Genomic DNA, 20789 nt, shown 5'->3' with positions numbered 1-20789 from the left:
GATACTGGATTCAGAAGCAAGCTATAATAGTTCATAAAGGAGAAACATAATTAAGTCAGACTAAGTGATCTGATGATTTCAGTACATATGCCCTAGTATTTTATCAATACTTTCTTATTTCTTGTTACACAATTAAGATCTTTTATTGATTACTTACATATTCAGTTTCAGGTTTCAGTATCTGTCCTCTGGTAGCTTTCACATAATTCACTAGTGTCAAAGCTGGAGCATTTGTAGATAGAACTTGGAATTTCTTATACTACTTCAGTAAATTTTTCATAAAAAAAAAGTTGTTTAAGTGGTTATTCAACAAATTAACACAAGTACTGTTTTTATTCCCTTATTCTTAAGGCATAATTAAATCCAGTCTTCCAAGCCATAAGGCATGCTTAAATTGAACTCCCTATTAGATAGGCAGTGATATTAAGTAAAGTTTGATTTCATTGCGATTGTGACTTTTTTTCACTTCATATACAACCTAAATTAGAGCATATAAAATGAGTCTTTGAACTTTCATCTATTCCTATTCACTTCTCAGCGGTTTTGAAGAGTCTGAAAGACATCTCCAGAGGTTTGTAGGTTGGCAGGTTCAGTCTGTCCCCGTTTCAGCTGGGACAGATTTTATTTTCTTCATAGTGGTTGGTAAGATGCTGTGCTTTGGATTTAAGATAAGAATAACGTTGATAACACATTGATGTTTCTGAACACTCCTGACACAGCACCAAAGTCTTTTCAGCTTCTTGTGCTGCCTTGGCAAAAAGGAACTGGGGTGTGCAAGGAGCTGGGGGATGCATAGCCAGGACAGCTGATGCAAACCAATCAGAGTGATATTCCGTGCCGTATGAGACCATGCTCAGCAAGAAAACTGGGGGTATTGGTCAGGGGGACAACTGCTGCCCTGGGACTGGCTAGGCACAGGTCAGTGGGTAACCGATGATATCCTATTAAACTGTCTTTGTCTCCACCCACGAGTTTTATCTGTTTTCCAGTTCTCTCCCTCACACCACTGTGGGGGACTGAGCAAATGGCTGCATGATGCTCGGCTGTCTGCCAGGTTAAACCACAACACTCATATTCCAGAACCAACTTTCCTCATGAGCCAGAAAGGGAATTCAAGGCATTTAAGTTCCTAACACAGGTGCTGACATCAAAACCAGATGACTTGGTACTCATGACAGATAGCTTGCACTATGCAAAGCCAATGCTGTCACTGACCAAAGGAGAACAAGAATGACTGCAGCTACTTAAATGTGGCAGTCCATTGGTTTCATCACTTGTTATCAGAATTAGAGGAAATAAATAGAATTCAATTCAGTCTGTCATTACCCTTCAGAGTAACAAGGCCACTGAAGACAGAAAAATGAGTAATAGAAGAAATCTTTCCTACAGACTGTTGGAATGAACAGTCAGCCATGATAAAGCAAAGTTCAGAAAAGAAAATACAAGTGTTCCAATGTGGAATTGTTCTTCAAACAGTAAGCATGAACAGTACTACACTGAAATTCTATCAAATGTCATCCAGCATAATAGCTCTATGGAAGCTCGTTTTTGTGACTGCTACAATCATTCAGGAGGGAGCTGAGTCTAATAGCAGTTGCAAGATATGTATGCTAATGTAAGACTTAAGAACTAAAACAAAATGAATGAATGAAATTTGTACAAAAATGAAGACTTACTATTAGTACTAAAACACTGGAAACAGAAAGGAAGAGCCAAAAACAAATCTAGCTAGCTTGCATAAATCTCCATTTCACCAAGGGGTATCATTAAATTATATGTTATCTACAGTATATATTAAAATTCAATGAAGTCCTTCCACAGAGAAAGTAAAAAAAAAGTAAAAACAACTCAGAACTCTTTTAAATTGCAAGGGCATCGATTGGAATGTATGAAAAAATCTAAGATGGAGACTAGGTCTATTTTTACTTTAAAATACTTTCAGAATCACTTAAAAAACCCTAAGTTTGCATATCAAACTTACCTGGGTTAAATATCTTCTTAGTAGCTGTTTCCCAGATACAGGGGAAAGACATGTAGAATATAAAAATTGTATGCCTAAATTTAATTTTTGTGATTTTTGTGCATCAAAGCTCACAAGCACTATGACCTGTCACTCATTGCAGCAGAGCCACGTGAGCAACTAATGTCATCTACTTGGACTTGTGCAAAAGGTTTGACACTGTTCTGCATGGTATCCTGGTTGTCAAACTGGAGAAAAAAGGATTTGATGGATGGATCACTCACTGGATAAGGAACTTGCTGGATGGTCGCTCTCAGAGAGTTGCATTCAATGGCTCAGTGACCAAGTGGAGGCTGGTGATGAGTGGCATTCCTCAGGGATGGATGTTGGGATTAGTGCTATTTTACGAATTTGTAGGCAACATGGACAGTAGGATCAAGTGCACCCTCAGCAAGTTTGAAGAGGACAACAAGCTAAATAGAGCACTTGACATGCTAGGGGGAAGGGATCCAGATGGACCTGGATAGGCTAGAAGTGAAAAGTGAGCCCATGTCCACCTCATGAAGTTCCACAAGGCCAAGTGAAAAGTCCTGAAACTGGGTTAGGACAATCCCCAAGCACAAATACAGGTTAGGAAGAGAATGGCTTGAGAACAGCTCTGAAGAGAAAGATGTGGGGGTGCCAGTTGATGAAAGACTCAACACGAGCCAGCAATGTGTGCTTGCACCCCAAAAGGCCAACTGTATCCTGGGCTGCATCAAGAGAAGCGTGATCAGCAGGTCCAGAGAGGTGATTCTGCTCCTCTGCTCTTGTGAGACCCTTCCTGGAGTACTGTGTCCAGTTCTGGGTCCCCCAACACAATAAGGACATGGAGCTGTTGGTGAGGATCCAGAGGAGGGCCATAAAGATTATTAGAGGGCTGGAGCACCTTTCCCTATGGTAACAAGCTGAGAGGGTTGGTGCTCTTCAGCTTGAAGAAGAAAAGGCTTTGGGGGGACATTATAGCGAATGGCCTTCCAGTACCTGAAAGGGGTCTACAGAAAAGTTGGGAAGGGACTTTTTATAAGAGCTTGCAGTGACAGGACAAGCAGAAATGGCTCTAAATTGGAAGAGGATAGATTTAGACTAGATACGAGGAAGAAATTTTGAGGAAGAATACAGAGACACTGGAACAGGCTCTCCAAAGAGGTTGTGGATGCCCCATCCCTGTAGGCATTCAAGGCCAGGCTGGATGGGGCTTTGAGGAACCTGGTTTAGGGGTAGGTGGCCCTGACTATAGCAGAGAGGTTGGAACTAGATGGTCTTTAAGGTCCCTTCCAACCCCCAAAATTTTGTGATTCTATACCTGCAGCGAGGCAGCATTTGTAGATTTACCTAGCTACAGATCGTTACCCCTGGGAGCTTCCTCCTTAGCCATCAGACAGAGTAATTGTCAACATCACTAAACAATACTGCCAAATGACTCCAAATCTTAACTATAAGCAACACAAATTCCTTCCTACAGTTTTTCTTGTGAGGTGTGAATAATACACACAGGATGCCTTCACCAAATGCACCTACACAGTTCTGTGACTAATGTGCCATCTGAAGGGGCAAAGAGCTGGGAGTCTTGGCACAGCAAAAGAAGGCTGCTAGCACTGAGCATCCAAGAACAAACTTCAGCACTGGTCTGCTAACTCCAAATGGACACTATTAGGCATTTGATGATGGAATTGGACATTCTACCAGGATAAAACAGTGTGATCTCTTGGTTTTAGCATTGCCAGGCTGACAGGAAGTATTACAGGACAAACTGGATCACTGCTTTAGCTGCTGGGAGTGCTTCACTGACAGAGAATAGTATCAGGAAAATATGTGGTTGCAGACTCCCAGTAAAGTCAAATATTTTTAAGAATATGGAATCTGCAATGCTTCTGAGAGTCCAAGAAATTCAAGTGTTAAAACCTAAGCTGGTCTACCCTTCAAGCATACAAGCTTTGTCTAGATCAAGAAAGAAAACTAAATGTTGACAGTCTATAACCAAAGCTTTTTCTGCAACTACTAGCTGAAGTAGCTTCTCCCAGCTTCTCATTAACCTGTCAGGCAGAAAGTGGTTGGAATGGAACAGTAAGGTCATCTAGTCCAATCATCTTCTCTTTACCATTGCTACCACAAACTAAATGATATCTCATAGCTCCTCATCCAGACGCCTCTTGAACACTGCCAGGGATGGCGACTCCACCACCTCCCTGGGCAGCCATTCCAAAGCCTGACCACTCTTTGAGAGAAAGACTTTTTCCTCATGTCTATGTCACGGTTTGGTGATTTTTGGTTTTCAGTATTCCTCATCACAACATCATGTGGGACACTGGGAGTTTAACTGTTAATGCTCAAGTCCTGGGTACCTGCCCAGAAGAGAAGAAGAACTACATCCCCCAGGGGACTCTGCGGTCACAGAGAGGAGATACAACTCCTGGCAAGGTCACCTGATGGGCTCTTTCTCATCCGCTCTTCTTCGTCGGCTCTCCTCCTGTCTCCCTGCTGCTCAACTGGACTGCGCATCTCACCTCTGCATTGTGGTGAGGCCTATCCATCTTTCGGACATTCTCTCTCTCGTTATATTTGATTTATTAGCTTCAATTCTGATTATATTGTACTATGGTGTGTTATCTTGCATTCCGATGCTATATTTAGTAAATTACTTTGTTTCTCCTCAGATCATTGCCGCTGTTTTTAATTATTTTGGGGTCCCCTGTTCCCCTTTTTCTGGAGGTGCAGATTTTGCGAAATCCGCCCCGCTGGTCATGGAATCGGGCCAAACCAGCCTGTAAACCATTGACAGTCCAACCTAAACTTTCTCTGGTACAACTTGTGGCCATTTCCCTGGGTCCTGTTCTGTGCCTGGGAGAAGAGGCCAAGCTCCTCCTCACCGCAACCTTCATTCAGGAAGTTGTAGAGTGCAAATGCGGTGTCTCTCCTGAGCCTCCTCCAGACTAAACAATCCCAGCTCCCTCAGCTGCTCCTCATAGGATTTGTGCTTCAGACCCCTCACCAATTTTGTTGCCCTTCTCTGGACAAGTTCCAGGGCCTTCATGTCTTTTTTGTATGACGGGCCGAAAACTGAACACAGTACTCAACGTTCTGAGTTCAGGGAGATGATCACCTCCCTGCTCCTGCTGGCCACAGTATTTCTAATTCAGGCCAGGATGCCATTGGCCCTCTTGGCCCCCTGGGCACACTGTTGGCTTATGTTCAGCAGAGCACCAACCAACACCCCCAGGTCCCTTTCCTCTTCACACTCATCCAGCCACTTGTCTCCAAGCCTGTAACGCTGCATGGGGTTGTTGTGGCCAAAGTGCAGGATGCGGCACTTGGCCTTGTTGAACCTCATCCCACTCACCTCAGCCCAGCAATCCAGTTTATCTAGATCCCTCTGAAGGGCCGCCCTACCCCCAGGTAGATCAACACCACCTCCCAACTTGGTGTCATCTGCAAACTCACTGAGGGTGCACTCAATCCCCTCATCTAGGTCATCAATAAAGACATTAAACAAGATGGACCCCAGTACTGAACCCTGGGGGACACCACTTGAAATGGGTTGCCAGCTGGACTTAACTCCATTAAACTACCCGTTTGAGGCAAGCTAGGGGGGAAGTGATGCAGACATGGAGATAGAAGGGACTGGATGGATGGTAAACTGCTAAACTGTGATGAGAGTTGGGCAAATTAGGCTTCTGTGAGCCCAGCAGAGCCTGCTACAGCAGGGACAGGCAGATCAGTATTTTAAGTGCCGCAAAAAAAAAAAAAGAAAAAGGATTGCAGTGTACTTGTGTGAATGGCAAACAACAGGGTTCATTGAGTATAATGAAAAATTAAAAGAATATCCAAGAGCACTCACATCCCATCTCCAAGCTTAGTTATACACAAAGAGAATGAAAACAGATAGATGCAGCAAGCCATTCTCTCACTTCTGCCCTAACACACAATTGCTCCACTCCTGCAACCAACTCTTCCAGCTTTCAATGTAATCCCCTTTAAAAGAGTTGTAGCAAAGACAAATAGCGCTTAGGATTCTGAGCATAAGGATATTCAACTTTTTTACATCAAAAAATCACAGAAAATTGTAGAAATATAAGGCTGGATATTAAACTTCAACATAACATGATATACATATATCCCTGTCCCAGATTACTTTTGGTTTTCCCAAGGCAACCACCTTTAGACTCTCTTCAAACAATTCTTACATAGTCTGATACTACAACTTATATTTTTTTACAAAGCACAATTCTATTGATCTCTGTTCCTCAACTATGCATTCAAATCACTTTCTGAAGGACTACCTCCTACGCAGTCACCTTACAACGTTGTATTCACCATTTTTCCCAAACACTGTATGCTGTCCCCGTTGACTTTCATTCAGTATTTTTATAGAATCATTAAGACTAGAAAAGACCACTAAGATCATCCTGTCCAACAGTCAACCCATCCCCACCATGCCCGCTAACCTTGTCCCTCAGTACCACATCTACACGTATCTTGAAGACCTACAGGAATGGTGACTCTACCACTTCCCTGTTCAGCATATTCTAATGTCTCATCACTCTTTTCAAGATGAAAATATCCAATTTGACCATGTCTTAAAATTTCTCAAGATCATTTTCATTTTAACCTTGTTCCAATATGTCTGCAGTCTCTCCCAGCTGCATGTCATCTTCATTGCTTTAAGTATACTCTATTTGTCATCATCCAGGATATTAATGATAATTCCAAATAGCACAAAACGGGCTTATGCTAACCCCATTTGACAATTCCTTCCGTTGTGACAGTGAGCCATTAATATGAACTCAACGAGAATGGTTTCCAAGACATCTTCCACCTATTCTATGATTATTTTCACTTTAAATGTTTCACCTGTCAGCTTAAAAAATTGTCCTATGAGACTGTTAAAAAACATTCCTAAAATAAAGATGTATGACATTCTTGTCAATTCACATCTGTTACCCTGTCACAGATGAGAATTATCTGGTTTGACACAGTTTATTCTCGACAAATCAGTGTTAGCTATTTCTCATTTCCCTGTTACCTTCCAGCTGCTTACAAATTTTTGTTTCCTTATTTACTACAGAATTCTTTCAGGTATAAAAGGTAAACCTACTGATATTCCAACTAAATAAAATGAAATTCCCTGGCCTGTCTTGCTCTGTCTCTTATCTTTTCTTCCTTTTTAAACTTCTGCTGTTCTTCTGTCTTCCAATTCCTCAGTCATGATCCCCAGATTCTTGGAAATAATAAAATAGCTGTGATAACTTCAGTTTGCTCATACGTATCTCAGGATGACTATTTCCAGACCCCCATAACTTCAGTAATCCAAATTGTTGACACAAGATTCAATTCATATTCAGCTTTCAGAAAACAGTAAAAAACTGAAAATGATATAGTTAATTGGTTTTCAAAACATGTGGGATAGTTTGCTCACAGAACAAGATCTGGAGTCTCTTTAAAAACATTTTCTTACTATTTCCTATAACTGCTTGGATACCCAGAAGTGATTCTTCTTCACAGCACTTCCAGGCCAAGATAGATGTACCATTCAGTGATAACTGCCATCTAACTTCTGAATATCAGTATATCCACAGACTTCTACATTGCTTGTTTGGCTTCCTCTTCAAATACAAATCATAGAATCATAGACTAGGTTGGAAGGGACCTCAAAATATGGTCCAAGTAAGCCTAGATGAGATTATCTATTACCCTTTTCAGCTGCGTATCTAGAAGCTCTAATTATAAGGGCTCACTGTGTTTCACTGTGACCCTGTGTTTGACTGTACTTGCTGTAAAATACTTCTTTGTTGTCTCAAGAAGCCTCTTCTGGTGTACCCTGTACTCATTGCCCTTTGTTCCCTCCATGTGTTTCTTTGTGAAGAGAGCCTCCATCCACTTTGTAGCCACGCCAAATACTACAAAAATTGTCATTAAGTTCCCTTTTAGCCTACAGGTTTCCTGTGGAAAGTTCAGTAATCTCTACGCTCTAAATCCGCATGGCAATTCAAGGGAAAAACCTTGCAGATACACACAGAACTTTTCCTATTGCAAAGAAGAGCTGTGGCTATATGTGACTCACATATATAGTCAGTCAATTTCACAATATTATACAAAATCTGCTCCACTTTACAGCAAAGGACTACTTATCAACCACAGGAGAGGAATCCCATGAAGGTGGAGAGGCTGAGCAGAAATGCAATGTCTCCACTGGAACCAAAACTGTATAAACAGAATCTCTTCAAATTTAACATGGGTAAGCATGTGCCACTACTGAGCCAATGAGAGCTGAGGCTACTTAGTTCTCCTTCTTAGAAATTTATTAAAATGTATCCTAACCCAAAGTAGAGCTGGACAATAAAAAGCACTGGGAAGCCTGTGTGAAAGAAATCAACATCCAACTGCTTTGGATAACTGTGCTTCTGACAGTTCCAGAGAAAATCAGGATTTATACTCAGAAATTATGTATACTCTGGAAATGAGGATGAAGACTGCTCCCCTTGGGTTTCTATAAGGGCTGTCACCTTATCACCTTTTTCCACTCTTTTATAACATTCCATCTGGATAGAATTACTTCTTTTTTAATCTGATGCTGTATTTTTCTTGATTTTGGATAGTTTCTAAATAGCATCTGGCCTGGAAAAAGCAGGATTTCTTCCATTTTTCTTTTCCCCAAGGAAATACCAGAGACATATCACCATTGCAGAGATTCTGAATTAACTCCAAACAAAATAAAGCAGTGCTTTTTTCTTAACTGGCTTCAATGAATTAATCCATCCTCTTAAAGAAGTCTTGTTATATTGGTTCTTCAAAGTTGGCCTTGGATTTCTTCCTTACTCTGAAACCCGATTACTCATACTTACTATCTCAAATCCCTTTTGTTCTTTTTAATTGTATTGATTTCCCTTATTAGGTATTGTGGTTAGCTTTCAGCCCTAGCAACTCTGAATCTATTTGCTGACATTTTAAGGGACCTATCCATAGATAGAGTGAAAGATGGCCAACAATTCCTAGATCTTTCTGTTGCTTGCTAATTGTTTTTCTCACGTTTTCCAAGGCAGTTATTACTTAAAGTAAAAAAGCAAGAAAATTTCCCAAGAAGGATTTTAAATTGACTGCCATGGTGACAAGGCAGACAGAAAAAGTCAGTCTACACTCTACTGAAAGCATAAACAAAGGACCTTAAAGAGTGAGTATACAGAATTAGGCAATTATGATATTTTATGGCCTTTAGCCATGTTAACCTCCCTTTGGCTGAGGGAAATCTCAAAAGAAGCTACAGAAGTAAAATTTTCTGCTGTGGAATACATATAATTTAATTCTGCTATGTAAAAGAAATTGCATGTAGCCAAACATGTCTTTGTAAAATTAAAGGAAAAAAAATAAACAACCAAAGCACTCAGTAGCATGTGCATGAAGATATATAAACCTCTCTCACAAGAGAAAAAAAATTTGCTTGTGTCCTGGTGGAAGTAACTTTTGTATACTGGAGGTGCCCAAGAATCAATCAAAGGAGATGTGGGAGCACAGCCTACTTTCCTCATATTGTTCACTTCTTAGAAATTAATTTCAGAAATGACAAAAGAATGTATCGAACTGTTTATAATGTATTCACTAATTTAGATAATTGTCTATAAATATATTACATTACAACCATGCTGTATGTCTTTTAAGCAAATACAGAAGATCTGTAATGAGGAAGTCCGTGCAGTATACCACTTACTGACACTGAAAAAAAAAAATAAAAATTATAGTAGTCAGAGAAATCTTAAGGAAAAAGGTATGACAGCAGAGTTTTGAAAAGATAAGTAATAATCACAAGAAAATTGCCTGGGAAGAAGCAGTGTTCCCCATAGGGAAAAGGAAGTCTGACAAAATTAAAAAAAAAAAAAGATTTTGCAAATGAGAGGAAAAAAAAAAGAGTTATAAACAACAACAAAAACACAACTTTTAAGCCTTTAGAAGGAAGTCAGATTTTGCTGATTTCACAGATGGAATAAGATGGAATGAAAAACTTAGACCACAGTTAGCTCATTCCAGTATTTCAGTTTGTCTGAGTTAACATTAGAAAATCACTAAGGAGGTGGAGAGGCAGGAGGTCAGGGAGTGTGGGTGTCAAAAGTACGGAAAGAAGTACTTGCAGCAGTCAAAGAGGCAATGAGTGTCTGATGTGGCTGCCACGGCCTTTCAAATAGGGGAGAATATCAAGGTTTTAAGATGTCATTTTCATAAGACACTTACCTCATTTATAATAATAATTCAGAAGGCAGTAGAGTTACTAAAAGTAATTTCTGAAATAGTTTAGTCTTGATCTCCATAATAAGATTTTGTCCTTGCTTTTTGTCATAGAATTCTACTTAGTAAAAAGTAAATCACCCCAAATTAAAGTACTCAAAGGTGGCCACTAACTGTGTGCTTTTCATTTGCTAAGACTGTCTTAGAAGTCTTGGATCTGGTTTTCAGAATACTGAGTATTACAGCAGTGGCTCATTACAAGATGCACTTTAGACTCTTAAGTTATTTAATGCCAAGTTCAGTCAGTCAACATTAGCCACTCTGCATGGCCTGGAACAGAACTACCTCAGGTAGAGATACAAAGAGACAGACAGACTCCAGTTTGGAAAGTATGTTGAAACCTGATTATAAAGTAGAGAAACAGATGCCAGATTTGTCTAGGCTTACATACTCTACTACATCACAGCTAGCAAACTCTCCTTGATTCAAGGTGCATGCTGCCTTCTTTCTTAACTACAATCTGGACAAGTGTCTGCCTCCAACTTGTCCTCTTTGGAAGTATGACTGTTACTTGATTCTTTATTTCTATTTTCCCAAACCAAGTTAGTTATTACAAACACTGCAGGCAGCTCTGGTAGGGTCAGCCATGACCTATGCAAGGAGAGGACGGAATAATTTCACCCAGTGGTGCTGCTCTGCATTCCTCAGAAATGAAAAAACAGTCAGATATATGTAAGTGTTCTCAAGGTATAATGATGAACATTATAAGAAAAAGAAATCAGTATTTTCAGGGAAAGAATGAGGAGTATATCACAAGTAAGGCACAAGCTCAGAGGACAAAGAGGAAAAAATACATCTATTTTTTATTGTGTGGGCACCTTCATTTGTCAAAGTAAATGAGGCAGCACTTGTAAGGAAAAAGAGGTTTGCAACATAAGTGTAGTCCTCACACACAACCTCATTTAAAGTTACAAGTCAGGTTTGCATAAGGGAGAAGACTTTCAGAAGATTACTGTCTCAGATATTCAAAAATTAAATTGGATTGAACAGCTAAAAAAATATAGGCTTGATGATACTGATTAAGGACTGATATTCAGCCCCAAGTCTCAAATTTCCTTAAGTCTGTATACTTGACTTTTCCAAGTTAAACATACATAAGACAAGTTTTTTCTTTTTATTTTATGTACTGGATATTTGACCCTTTTAGCCTTTACCCGTAATTCAGCTTTTCAACAACCTAAAATTGAACCATAAAAACTTTCCTACTTTTTTTTTTTTTTTCAATAATGCAGCATTTAGAGGGCACCCCACTACACACAAAGGGAATTGGAGATTTTTTTTATAGGCAACCTTAAAATTATGTATTCATTAATCTAGATTGAAAACACACCTTGTAATGTCCCACTGTATCTTTTTCAGCTGAATTCCAGGAGAGACTACAGCCACTGATATAAGTAATTACATAATGCCCAATCTTCCCTGTGATACCTATCCCATTTCCTGCTTTCCTAAACTACATAGGCAAAACATAGATTGCAATATTGAAAATAAATTTTTTACAAAGATTTTTTTTCCTCCTTGTCTGTGGGAAAATAAAAAATCTGTGCTATAAAGCTAGAATAAAATCTCTCATTCACTACCTAGGTGAAGAACAGCCACATACTATAATATTGATTAAATAAATAAGAAAATATCCAAAATTCAATCACCTCTTTCATTTAACAAAACACCATGCAATGTCTAATATTCTGAAGTAATTCTGTAACCTTTTTTGATCTGCTGCTTTTAATAATCTCATTTTATATTTCATAGCTTATAGGCCCTATTTTAGAAAAATCTTTAACATGCCATTTTGCAGTAGTTTGACTTTTTATTCATCACATTAGCAAATTAAGCAGTGCTTTGCTTTTCTTATAGTGTCTATTCTATTTATGTTTTGACAAATTCAATACAGAAATAAAAAGATTCTATTTTGACCAAAGCAAAGCTTCAACTCCAGAGCTAACATTTCCCTATCCAAAGAAACAGAAGAACCACCACCACCAACAAAAATATAGATTCAATAGAAACCCAAAATGGTGGCCAAGCATATATCCAAGATACACTTGTAGAAGTGTAATGTTATGGGTTATCCCAACAAGAAAAGGCTACACTGTGCTTCAAATTAATCTTAAGTATGTACTGAATCAAAAATGTGATGTATACTTGACCACGAGAAGAGTATAATAATTGTATAATCCAAAGGGTGTGTAGAAAGGCTTTCCAGCTTTACACCTAACTATCAGGTCTCAGTGACATGCCATTCTATAAAGAGGGTGAGATTCTGTGGATAGTTTTGCTCGCTACTTTAGGTCTTGACTCATACACATTCTGGGAAAGGATAGGAGAACAGCGAGAGCTGATGAAAAACATCAGTGATTTGACTCAGCCACAGGCAGCAGTGCTCATCCTAGAGCCTCCCCTGATCTGTTCTCTCTCACACTCTAGCCACACTCATCCCCACACACCCACTAGCAAACAGCCTGCCACTCAATGCCTTAATTTGTAATCTTTAAACTTTGCATTTTTCTTGTAATTCATAACATTTTTGTATCCCAAATTTATCTTGGGGAATTTATTTTAATACCATTTTACATCCATTTATGCTAACTGAAATAATATATATTCACTGATGAACAGTCCCACATTACACCTGCCCAGGTCAACTCACCCTGGCTGTGTGTCATCGGTCACACAATGGTATGTAAAAGTTCCAAACATCTGCACGCCCAGGATTCCATACAGGAGAAGAAAGAAGAGAAGGAAAATTGAAACGCTCCAGATTTGCTCTCCAGAACGCCTGGCAAAAGAAAGGAACAGCAGAATGAATGCACAGGCAACGTGCTCTGAAAAACTATAGATTAGGAAATATGCTCACACAGAGAGCGGCATTTCATCTCACAGAAAATTTGCCCTGAAAAACTGATCTCTTGCTATGTGCCAGAGCTAGAAAATTGAGCCACAATTTTTCTAAACCTCTAACTTAAAACAATATGCAGAAGGGAGAATAAAAGTAAATAAAATGTGGAAATTAGCTTTTGTAAAATGGTATCTAATTAATTACACAGATGAGATGATGAAGAAAAGCTTATATCCAATAAATAAGAGAACCCTTTCACATTACTATGACTTTCACCATTACAAATTGTATAGAATATATTTGTGTGCATGCTTGCATGTTTCTGTATATGTATACCGAAACTCTTGCACAAATAACATTACAACCTTATTACTGTGCTGTCATATTAATCAAAGAAAATTTGTTCCAGTGGTTGAAAATCACTAGCTAAAATTATTAGCAAAATGCATTATGATTTATCTAAATATCTGGTATTATTATTTTATAGAAAACTTGGTAATTCCTTTTTTTTTGGCCAGAAATAAAACTCAGGAAGACTATATACATTAAGCATCATTCTCTCAGCTGCATATTCAGTCTTCTAAGTTTGTTTTTCTTTAGATAACCACCTTACTTACTTTAAGATATTTGTTATCCTAGTTCTTGGTAGCTCAAAACGAAAATATATCCGGAATGCTCGAATCATGATGAGTGGTCGTGGAATCCGCAACATGCCCCAAGGTGACATCTGATCAACTATTTCAGCAATTTCAAACACCTACAAAAAAAAATAATATATATTTTGCCTTGATAAACCTGTCCTGTTCTTCTTGGTATCTATGTAAATGTTTAGAACTGAAAACCATACATGATTTTTATTTTAATTTTCATGTTCAGTCTTCTGTTGATTCATTTTATGGTTTATTTTAAACATGTTTTTGAAAAGAAACATATTAGTAAAATCTTTAACCCATTTCTGAGTTACAAGAATGAAAATTCGAAAATACACTCAATATACTCTGCCTACGTTCATAATGCTTCTTTCACAAAGAACTCAAGAACAGCATATAAGTTTGTGTTAGTTACATGCATGTGTGCTAGTCCTATCTCCCCTTTGTTAGAAGTGAATGATTTACACTTTCCAGTATGAAGGTTAGTTATCTGTTAACGATGCACACCACTAAGGCTTTTACTATTATATAAAAGTAGATTCATCCAGATTGCCTTACATATTCCAGTATGCTTACAAATTCTTCTTTTAACTCCAGAAGCATGAACTGCATATATTCTAGTTAGGACACAGATATCTCAGTCAAGCTTCAAGACAGGGAACCATTTCCTCAACATTTTGACAAGTTAGGAGTGCCTCCAGAAGGAGCATCTCCTTTAGAGTAATGAATCAGTAAAAATGTCTTGTCTTTACCTTCATTTCTCACTCTAAGAGTTACTGCTTAATTTAATATTTGCTAAAAGTATTAAGAAAATGGAGGCAGAACCTGACAATGCATAGGCTGAGCTATCTCTGTTGTGTATCTGTAATGACCAATTTTCATTCTATCTGTGTCCATAGTATACCAATGCCTTCTGTGTATATGAAGCAGAAAATGGCAGTGTCTATCTTTAACTTTTCAAAAGTGGATACATTTTGCAGAATGTCAATTGCAATGGAACTTCTAACAGTCCTTGTATCATTACAGGCCCAGCCTCACAGTCTTTGATTTGTTCTTACTCCAAAAAATGGCTAAGGTTAAGGTCTACCAACTGGGACACAATTTCAGCTGTACCTTAGCAGTTTATGACTTTTTTGCAATATGTCCAGGTTCATTACCTTATGAAAATTTCTCACATTTTATCCAGTTGTTTTTACTACTAATTTTTTTCCACTGGGCTTTTTCTTCCATTCTGTAAAAGGTTTTGTTACATGTGGCCCATGTTACATGAAACCCCTCCACTTACCCTATCAGTTTGCCAAGATCATGGTAAATGTTTACCATGCAAATCAGTCTCCCTTTTGTTGCCTAAGCTAGCCACCACTGTATCTTTCTAAGCACAATGGAAGGAGATCAGCACAACTGTCAAAAAGAGTAAGGGACAAATGGGTCTCTGTAGTTGCCACTCTCTCCTTTTCACTATGCAGACAGTTTACAGTTACAAGCTTCAGATTAATGTCTAACTTCTAGATGACAAAAAAATAAACAGGATAAATACTAACAGATAAACTAAATTTTCTACCATAGGATATGCCGCAAAGTGTAATCAAAGTGCTAATGAATTTGGCATATTATTAAAAAACAGCTTGATCCATGTAGAATTATACTTCCAGAACTCATAATTACTTGTTCATGTCATGTATTTTTCATGATTAAGGAACAATTTATTGAAAAAGTAAGTGGAATACTTACCTGTAAAACCAGGGACACCCAAAGACAAAAGACCATGAATCCGTCAAACACACACCAACGATCCTTTACATAGGAGCTATCCCCCTACAAGACAGAAAGAAAAGCTAAGAGGTTGTTGTTTGGTTGTCAGAATTTAGTAATATCCTAAACAAATGTAGTTGGAAAAAAGAAGCTGTCTCCGGTAGTTTCTTTCTTGTACAGCACTTCTCCTCAGCTTGAGTCAAAAAGAACTTCTTAAGAGGCCTGTTATTTATACCTTGATGTAATTGAAAAAAGCATACACACAAAAATGAACACTGTTCTGACCATAGTATGATACTTGCATCTTGACACAACCTAGGCTTTCCAGTTGTTTCAGACATTTCCTGAGCAACTCCTTATCACCTCAAACTCACAGCTCTTTTTTAAGCTTTGATAATACTCTGTATGGTGAAACTTCTAACTCCTATATTACTGGCACTTCCACTGATTGTTTAGCACAAGGTATTCAGAGTATGCTTCTGCAATACTGATTAAAAGAGATTTAGGAAAGAAAACTGAGCACTGTATCCTTGGTCACGCGTATGCTTTCCTATCTGTTCACAGGCTCTGTTTTAGACTTTTTTCAACTAGCTCTCTAAAATAATACTTTAGCTTGGGTTTGGCAATGGTCTAATCCAGAGAGCACTCCTAAAAGGCAGCACAGAGAGTGCTGCAGTAAAACTCAGTTCCTTCCATATTGCACGCCATTAATGCTCCAGTTTGCACAGTTAGGTATCCCCACATTCCATGCCATTCCCAAAGACATGAAATACACACCCTCCACAACATAATACAACAGAACACTGCTAATGACTCATACTTTATTTCAACCATTGTACGGGGGAAAAAAAAACAACCACAAAACAAATCATTAAGGAGATTACATCTGAAGGTTACAGAATTCTGTGGTAGCTCATGGAACACAGAAGAAGTTGAAGATCAAATGCATGTAGATAGATGCAGCATGCCAAAATAAAGACCAGAAAAAACTAGACCTAAGAAATGTGGATAACCCAGTTTTATGCTATCTTGGAACAAAAATGTGTGCAGAGATATTGGTAGGGTACATAAAAATTATCCCTTTCCAAATGAACTTTCTCACAACAGATTGAGTGTACCCTCCTCTGCCTTATCCATCCTCTGGTTCCTTTTTTTCTGTTTAAGTGTTCTTTCAGTTACAGTGTTATTCATCCACTTGTCACAGATATGAATGAAAATAATTGTCAGTTCTCAGAAATCTTGAAGACACTACTGGACTGAATTTTGACAGAAATGTGATTCCTGGCTTGATATGCATTGTTTCCTGTCCCAGTGATAGCTATTTCAGTACTTGTTTTTAAATGACTCAGCATTTTCATCAATTCAAAAAGCACAGACAAGTAGTTTTGTTTTAATATAATATTTTCAATGTCATACACTATCCTAGAAATGATTTATCATTCCTTGCAGTAGGTGACAGCAAGATATATTGTGTAAATAGAGATACAATATTTGTGGGCTTTTTGAAGTTTTATTTCAGTTGCACAAATTATTTAGGGCAGAAGCAAACAAAAGAAGAATATGAGGGTAATGCATTAAGTGATTTTCAAATTAAAAATAAAGGGCAGAGAACCTTAACACTCTTTTTCAGTCAGGATATTTTCTAACTCATAATCATCTTTAAGTCCTCAAGCTACTAACTATGAGAATCATAGTATCATGGGAACATATAACATCCCAGGTTGGAAGGGACCCATACAGATCATTGAGTACAACTCCTTGCTCCACATAGGACCACCCAATTATCAGACTGTATGTCTCCAAGGCTCACTGGACTCAGCAAGCTCAGTGTCATGACCACTACCCAGGGGAGCCTGTTCCAGGGCCTGATCACTCTCTGATGAAGAGCCTTTTCCTGATATCCAACCTGAACTGCTCCTGAACAAGGACTGCAAATCAGGAGATTTCCAAATCAAGAACCAAATAAGAACCTCTGCATCATAATTTTAACCTGTCCCTTCTGAAGAAAGTAGACTTGGTTCCATAGTAAAGTCTGAGCTAAGAAAATCTTCATTCAAGGCAGGACAGTTGTTTCAGCTGTTATGCTCAGTAATTATGAAGCAGACACCACTTATCCCTGTTCCCACTCACTAAACAAATCTCCAGGGGCATTTCAACAGGCAGCCTTCAATTGTACCTATGAACAATGATGATGATTGGTCTTTCTCTAGCTGAAAAACTCACCTTTCATCTCCTCAGCACCGTTTCTCTAAGCAAGAAGTTTTCCCTGAGTCGTGCTATACAGATTTGAGCATGAGCTTGTGCAGGAGTTCCTGTATTCACTTTCCTCTGAATTATCCCACAAGTACTCACAAAAAGCTAAATCTTTTTTTAGAAATTGCTTTTACTCTCCACAATACACATGGCATGATTGCATCAGCTCTGATCCTTTTCCTTACAGAATAGGATGTCATGACCCCTTTCAGCTTTCTCACTCACACTGCTTCTCCACATCAGCACATCCTTCCAGTAAGGGGAGGGGTTCACTGGGCACCTGGATTACATTCACAGAGACCACTCATTCTGGGGAGTTGCTGGACCTGTCTGCTTTGCACATCTTGGCTAAATTGTTTTCACACATGTCGATGGCTGGCAGTGGGCATGGTGGAGAGTCTTTAAAAGTGTATATACAGTGTATGGGGGTTGAAGGAATTTGTAAGACAGAATCACGTCCGGTTTAATATGAAAAACAGAATATTCTTTTTAATATGAACCTGGATACTGACTTCTAGTGCTACTTACTTTCCACAAAAAATCTAATTCGGATTTAACACACACTAATATTCACATATTGATAGCACTGAGCAGTGAGTTTCATTCACTCTATCCCAACTTTTAACAAAGCTCTGGGTTCAAATGCTCATTTAGTGAACAGCATTCTGTTCTCACACATGGAAAGGAATACAAGTGCATGTGGTTAAATACAGTTACTTCTTTACCTAAAGCAGTTAAAGCACAGTAAATTGTTAACACCTCATCTTTTTTTCATCATGTCTGTTGGAAATTGAGAATTATTAATGAAGTTGTTTAGCATTTTACTGTGAATGCACTGTTCTATATCATTAACATTCTGGTTCATAAGTTTTTGAAATGTGGTCTAAACATTTACAAAAGATGAAGGATTAGTACTGTAGACTAAAACCTCACACTGAAGCTCAATCAAAAACTCATAAAGTTATTAAAGTTGCTGTCTCTCTATTGTCTGCAGTGGACATTGAATTCTTTAATGTACACAGCAAATAAAGGAAGTTTCTCCAGCAGAAATACGGTTTATATAGACAACAAAATTCTTTTCTTCTGACAGTGCAGTTAATGCTAGTCTTTAAAAAAAAAAAAACAAACAAAAAACAAAAAACCAAAACATGAAAAATGTGAAGGTCAAAGTTGCAATATAGCTTAGCTAAATGGATCAATCTTTTCTTTATTAGCTCTCTATTCGCTATTTTGCAAGCATCATTCCTGGTCTCTCCAAACAGTTTCTCCTAATAGACCTTTAATCTTCTCCCTCGGCACTTATTTATTCCAGGCCAGCACCACTGCCAGACTAGTACAAAACAAAGGAAATGGCATTCTTGGTAAACAGTCCATGTGGAATGGATCAGAGGGCCGCTTCGCTCTTAGAGATGCTCCTCTGAATTAATCTGGAATTTGATATTCCAAAAGAACAGCAATAACAGTCTTAATTGCAATATTCTCTGCCCTGAAAGAACATGTTAATCCTGCCATGGCAATACAGCTGTAACTAAGAAAGAATACCTCAAATTCAGCATAAGATCTTATTGTTCCTTTGCATATTTGAAAACAAGCTCAAAACAAAATATCTTCCCTGTACTCTCCTTATCTCACCCTTTTTTCTCTAATACCATCACCAGTACAATAACAGAGTACAACGTTACTCATTTCTTCATTTTTAATTTTCTTTGTATACTGACACCCCTATGACAGTACTGAGATGCAGAATGATAACACTTTTTCAGTCACAGCCAGTACATTACAGATAAAACAGCAATTGACATTATTATGTGCCCTCAGGAGCAGTTACACTCACAAAAAAGACCTAATTCATCAGAAATGTGAGCCAGTATAAAATACAGATGGAACCACAGCCTGAAGCCATATCTCACTTGAGGAAGTCATGCCATGAGAGGAGTCTAGTGTCTACCAGAAGGGAAGGCTGGTTAGACTACTGGCTTTTAATTCAAGTTTATTTCGATATCAACCTTGCTGAAGACAAAATGAAATCAACATCTGAATTGCATTAAGGCAGTATGCTAAAAGATTGATTCTGTCTGCTAATTTTGTTAAGCAATTCCAGTAACTCAGTGGTAAAGCACACAGCTTAGCTGGATGATAGTGCAGTCTGCAACCTAGGTCATTTCTGCCTTGCTTCTCAGGAACGCTGCAGGATAAGCAACAAATCACTGCAAGTGAAAAGCTTCTTCTACCTCCCTGTGCCTCTGGGAATTTCTTTTTCTCTCTCATTTTTTACTACAACCTGTTCTCTGAATTCTTTCCTCCCACTTCTTCCAGGTACCTCTGTGGGGAAGTGAAATAGAAAAGGTGATGTGACATTTGCTCTGATGGTAATCAGATTTATCATCATCTGTTCCAGAAAGCAGATCTGCAGTCTTGGGTCTGTCGTTAGGTGGATCTAATTCACCCAGCCTCAAAAAGGATAGCTGAAAGATGGCACAAATACTATGCCTAGGCAAGCCTGGAAAAAAAACAGCTAGCTTGCTCTGCTGTGGTTGCTGGATCCTGACTGTTGTGGTGATAAATTAAGCACATCAACACCTCAGAGCAAATTTTTCATATCTTCATGTGGGCTATTCCATGTAGCACTACAAATAAGCATTAACAGGTGGAAACTGACATTTACTGGCATTTTAGGAGCAGCATAAATACAGAGGAGTAAATAGAAGGAAAAGAAGGAATGGAGGGAAATGATAATTTAGAAGGGCCATTTTCCCCCTTCATTGTTGTCACTATAATGCAAAAAGCACAAGCTAAGACAGAGAGCACAACTGAGTTGAGAACAGAAGGATCACCCTTCCACCCCAAGGCCTTATCAGACACTTTAGGGAAAGGAGTGGGAATTGAAAAGAGGAAAAAACAGATCTCAAGGAGAATCTCATACAAACTCTCTCTCTCCTGCAAACGCAGATAAAAATACACACACACAAACAAGGTATCTGACTCCCACCCCACTTACACATACACCCCATATGTTTCTGGC

The 20789-nt window shown here is 38.5% G+C and overlaps 1 protein-coding gene across 2 annotated transcripts in view; it reads right to left on the bottom strand.

Annotated features, from left to right (window-relative positions):
• NALCN (sodium leak channel, non-selective) overlaps positions 1 to 20789 on the bottom strand; it is a 212393-nt gene that overhangs the window by 168051 nt on the left and 23553 nt on the right. For both annotated transcript variants that reach the window (XM_052705813.1, XM_052705814.1), the window contains exons 4-6: positions 15494 to 15577; positions 13730 to 13869; positions 12924 to 13052 (exon numbers count right to left, since the gene is read on the bottom strand). In XM_052705813.1, the coding sequence (XP_052561773.1) occupies positions 12924 to 13052; positions 13730 to 13869; positions 15494 to 15577 (353 nt within the window). The remainder of the gene's footprint in view (positions 1 to 12923; positions 13053 to 13729; positions 13870 to 15493; positions 15578 to 20789) is intronic.

This window comes from Tympanuchus pallidicinctus, unplaced genomic scaffold, assembly GCF_026119805.1.
Source record: "Tympanuchus pallidicinctus isolate F22 unplaced genomic scaffold, pur_lepc_1.0 scaffold6, whole genome shotgun sequence".
NCBI classification, from domain to species: domain Eukaryota; kingdom Metazoa; phylum Chordata; class Aves; order Galliformes; family Phasianidae; genus Tympanuchus; species Tympanuchus pallidicinctus.
The sequence above is the reverse complement of the archived record's forward strand: the minus strand, read 5'-3'. Positions and strand labels throughout refer to the sequence as shown.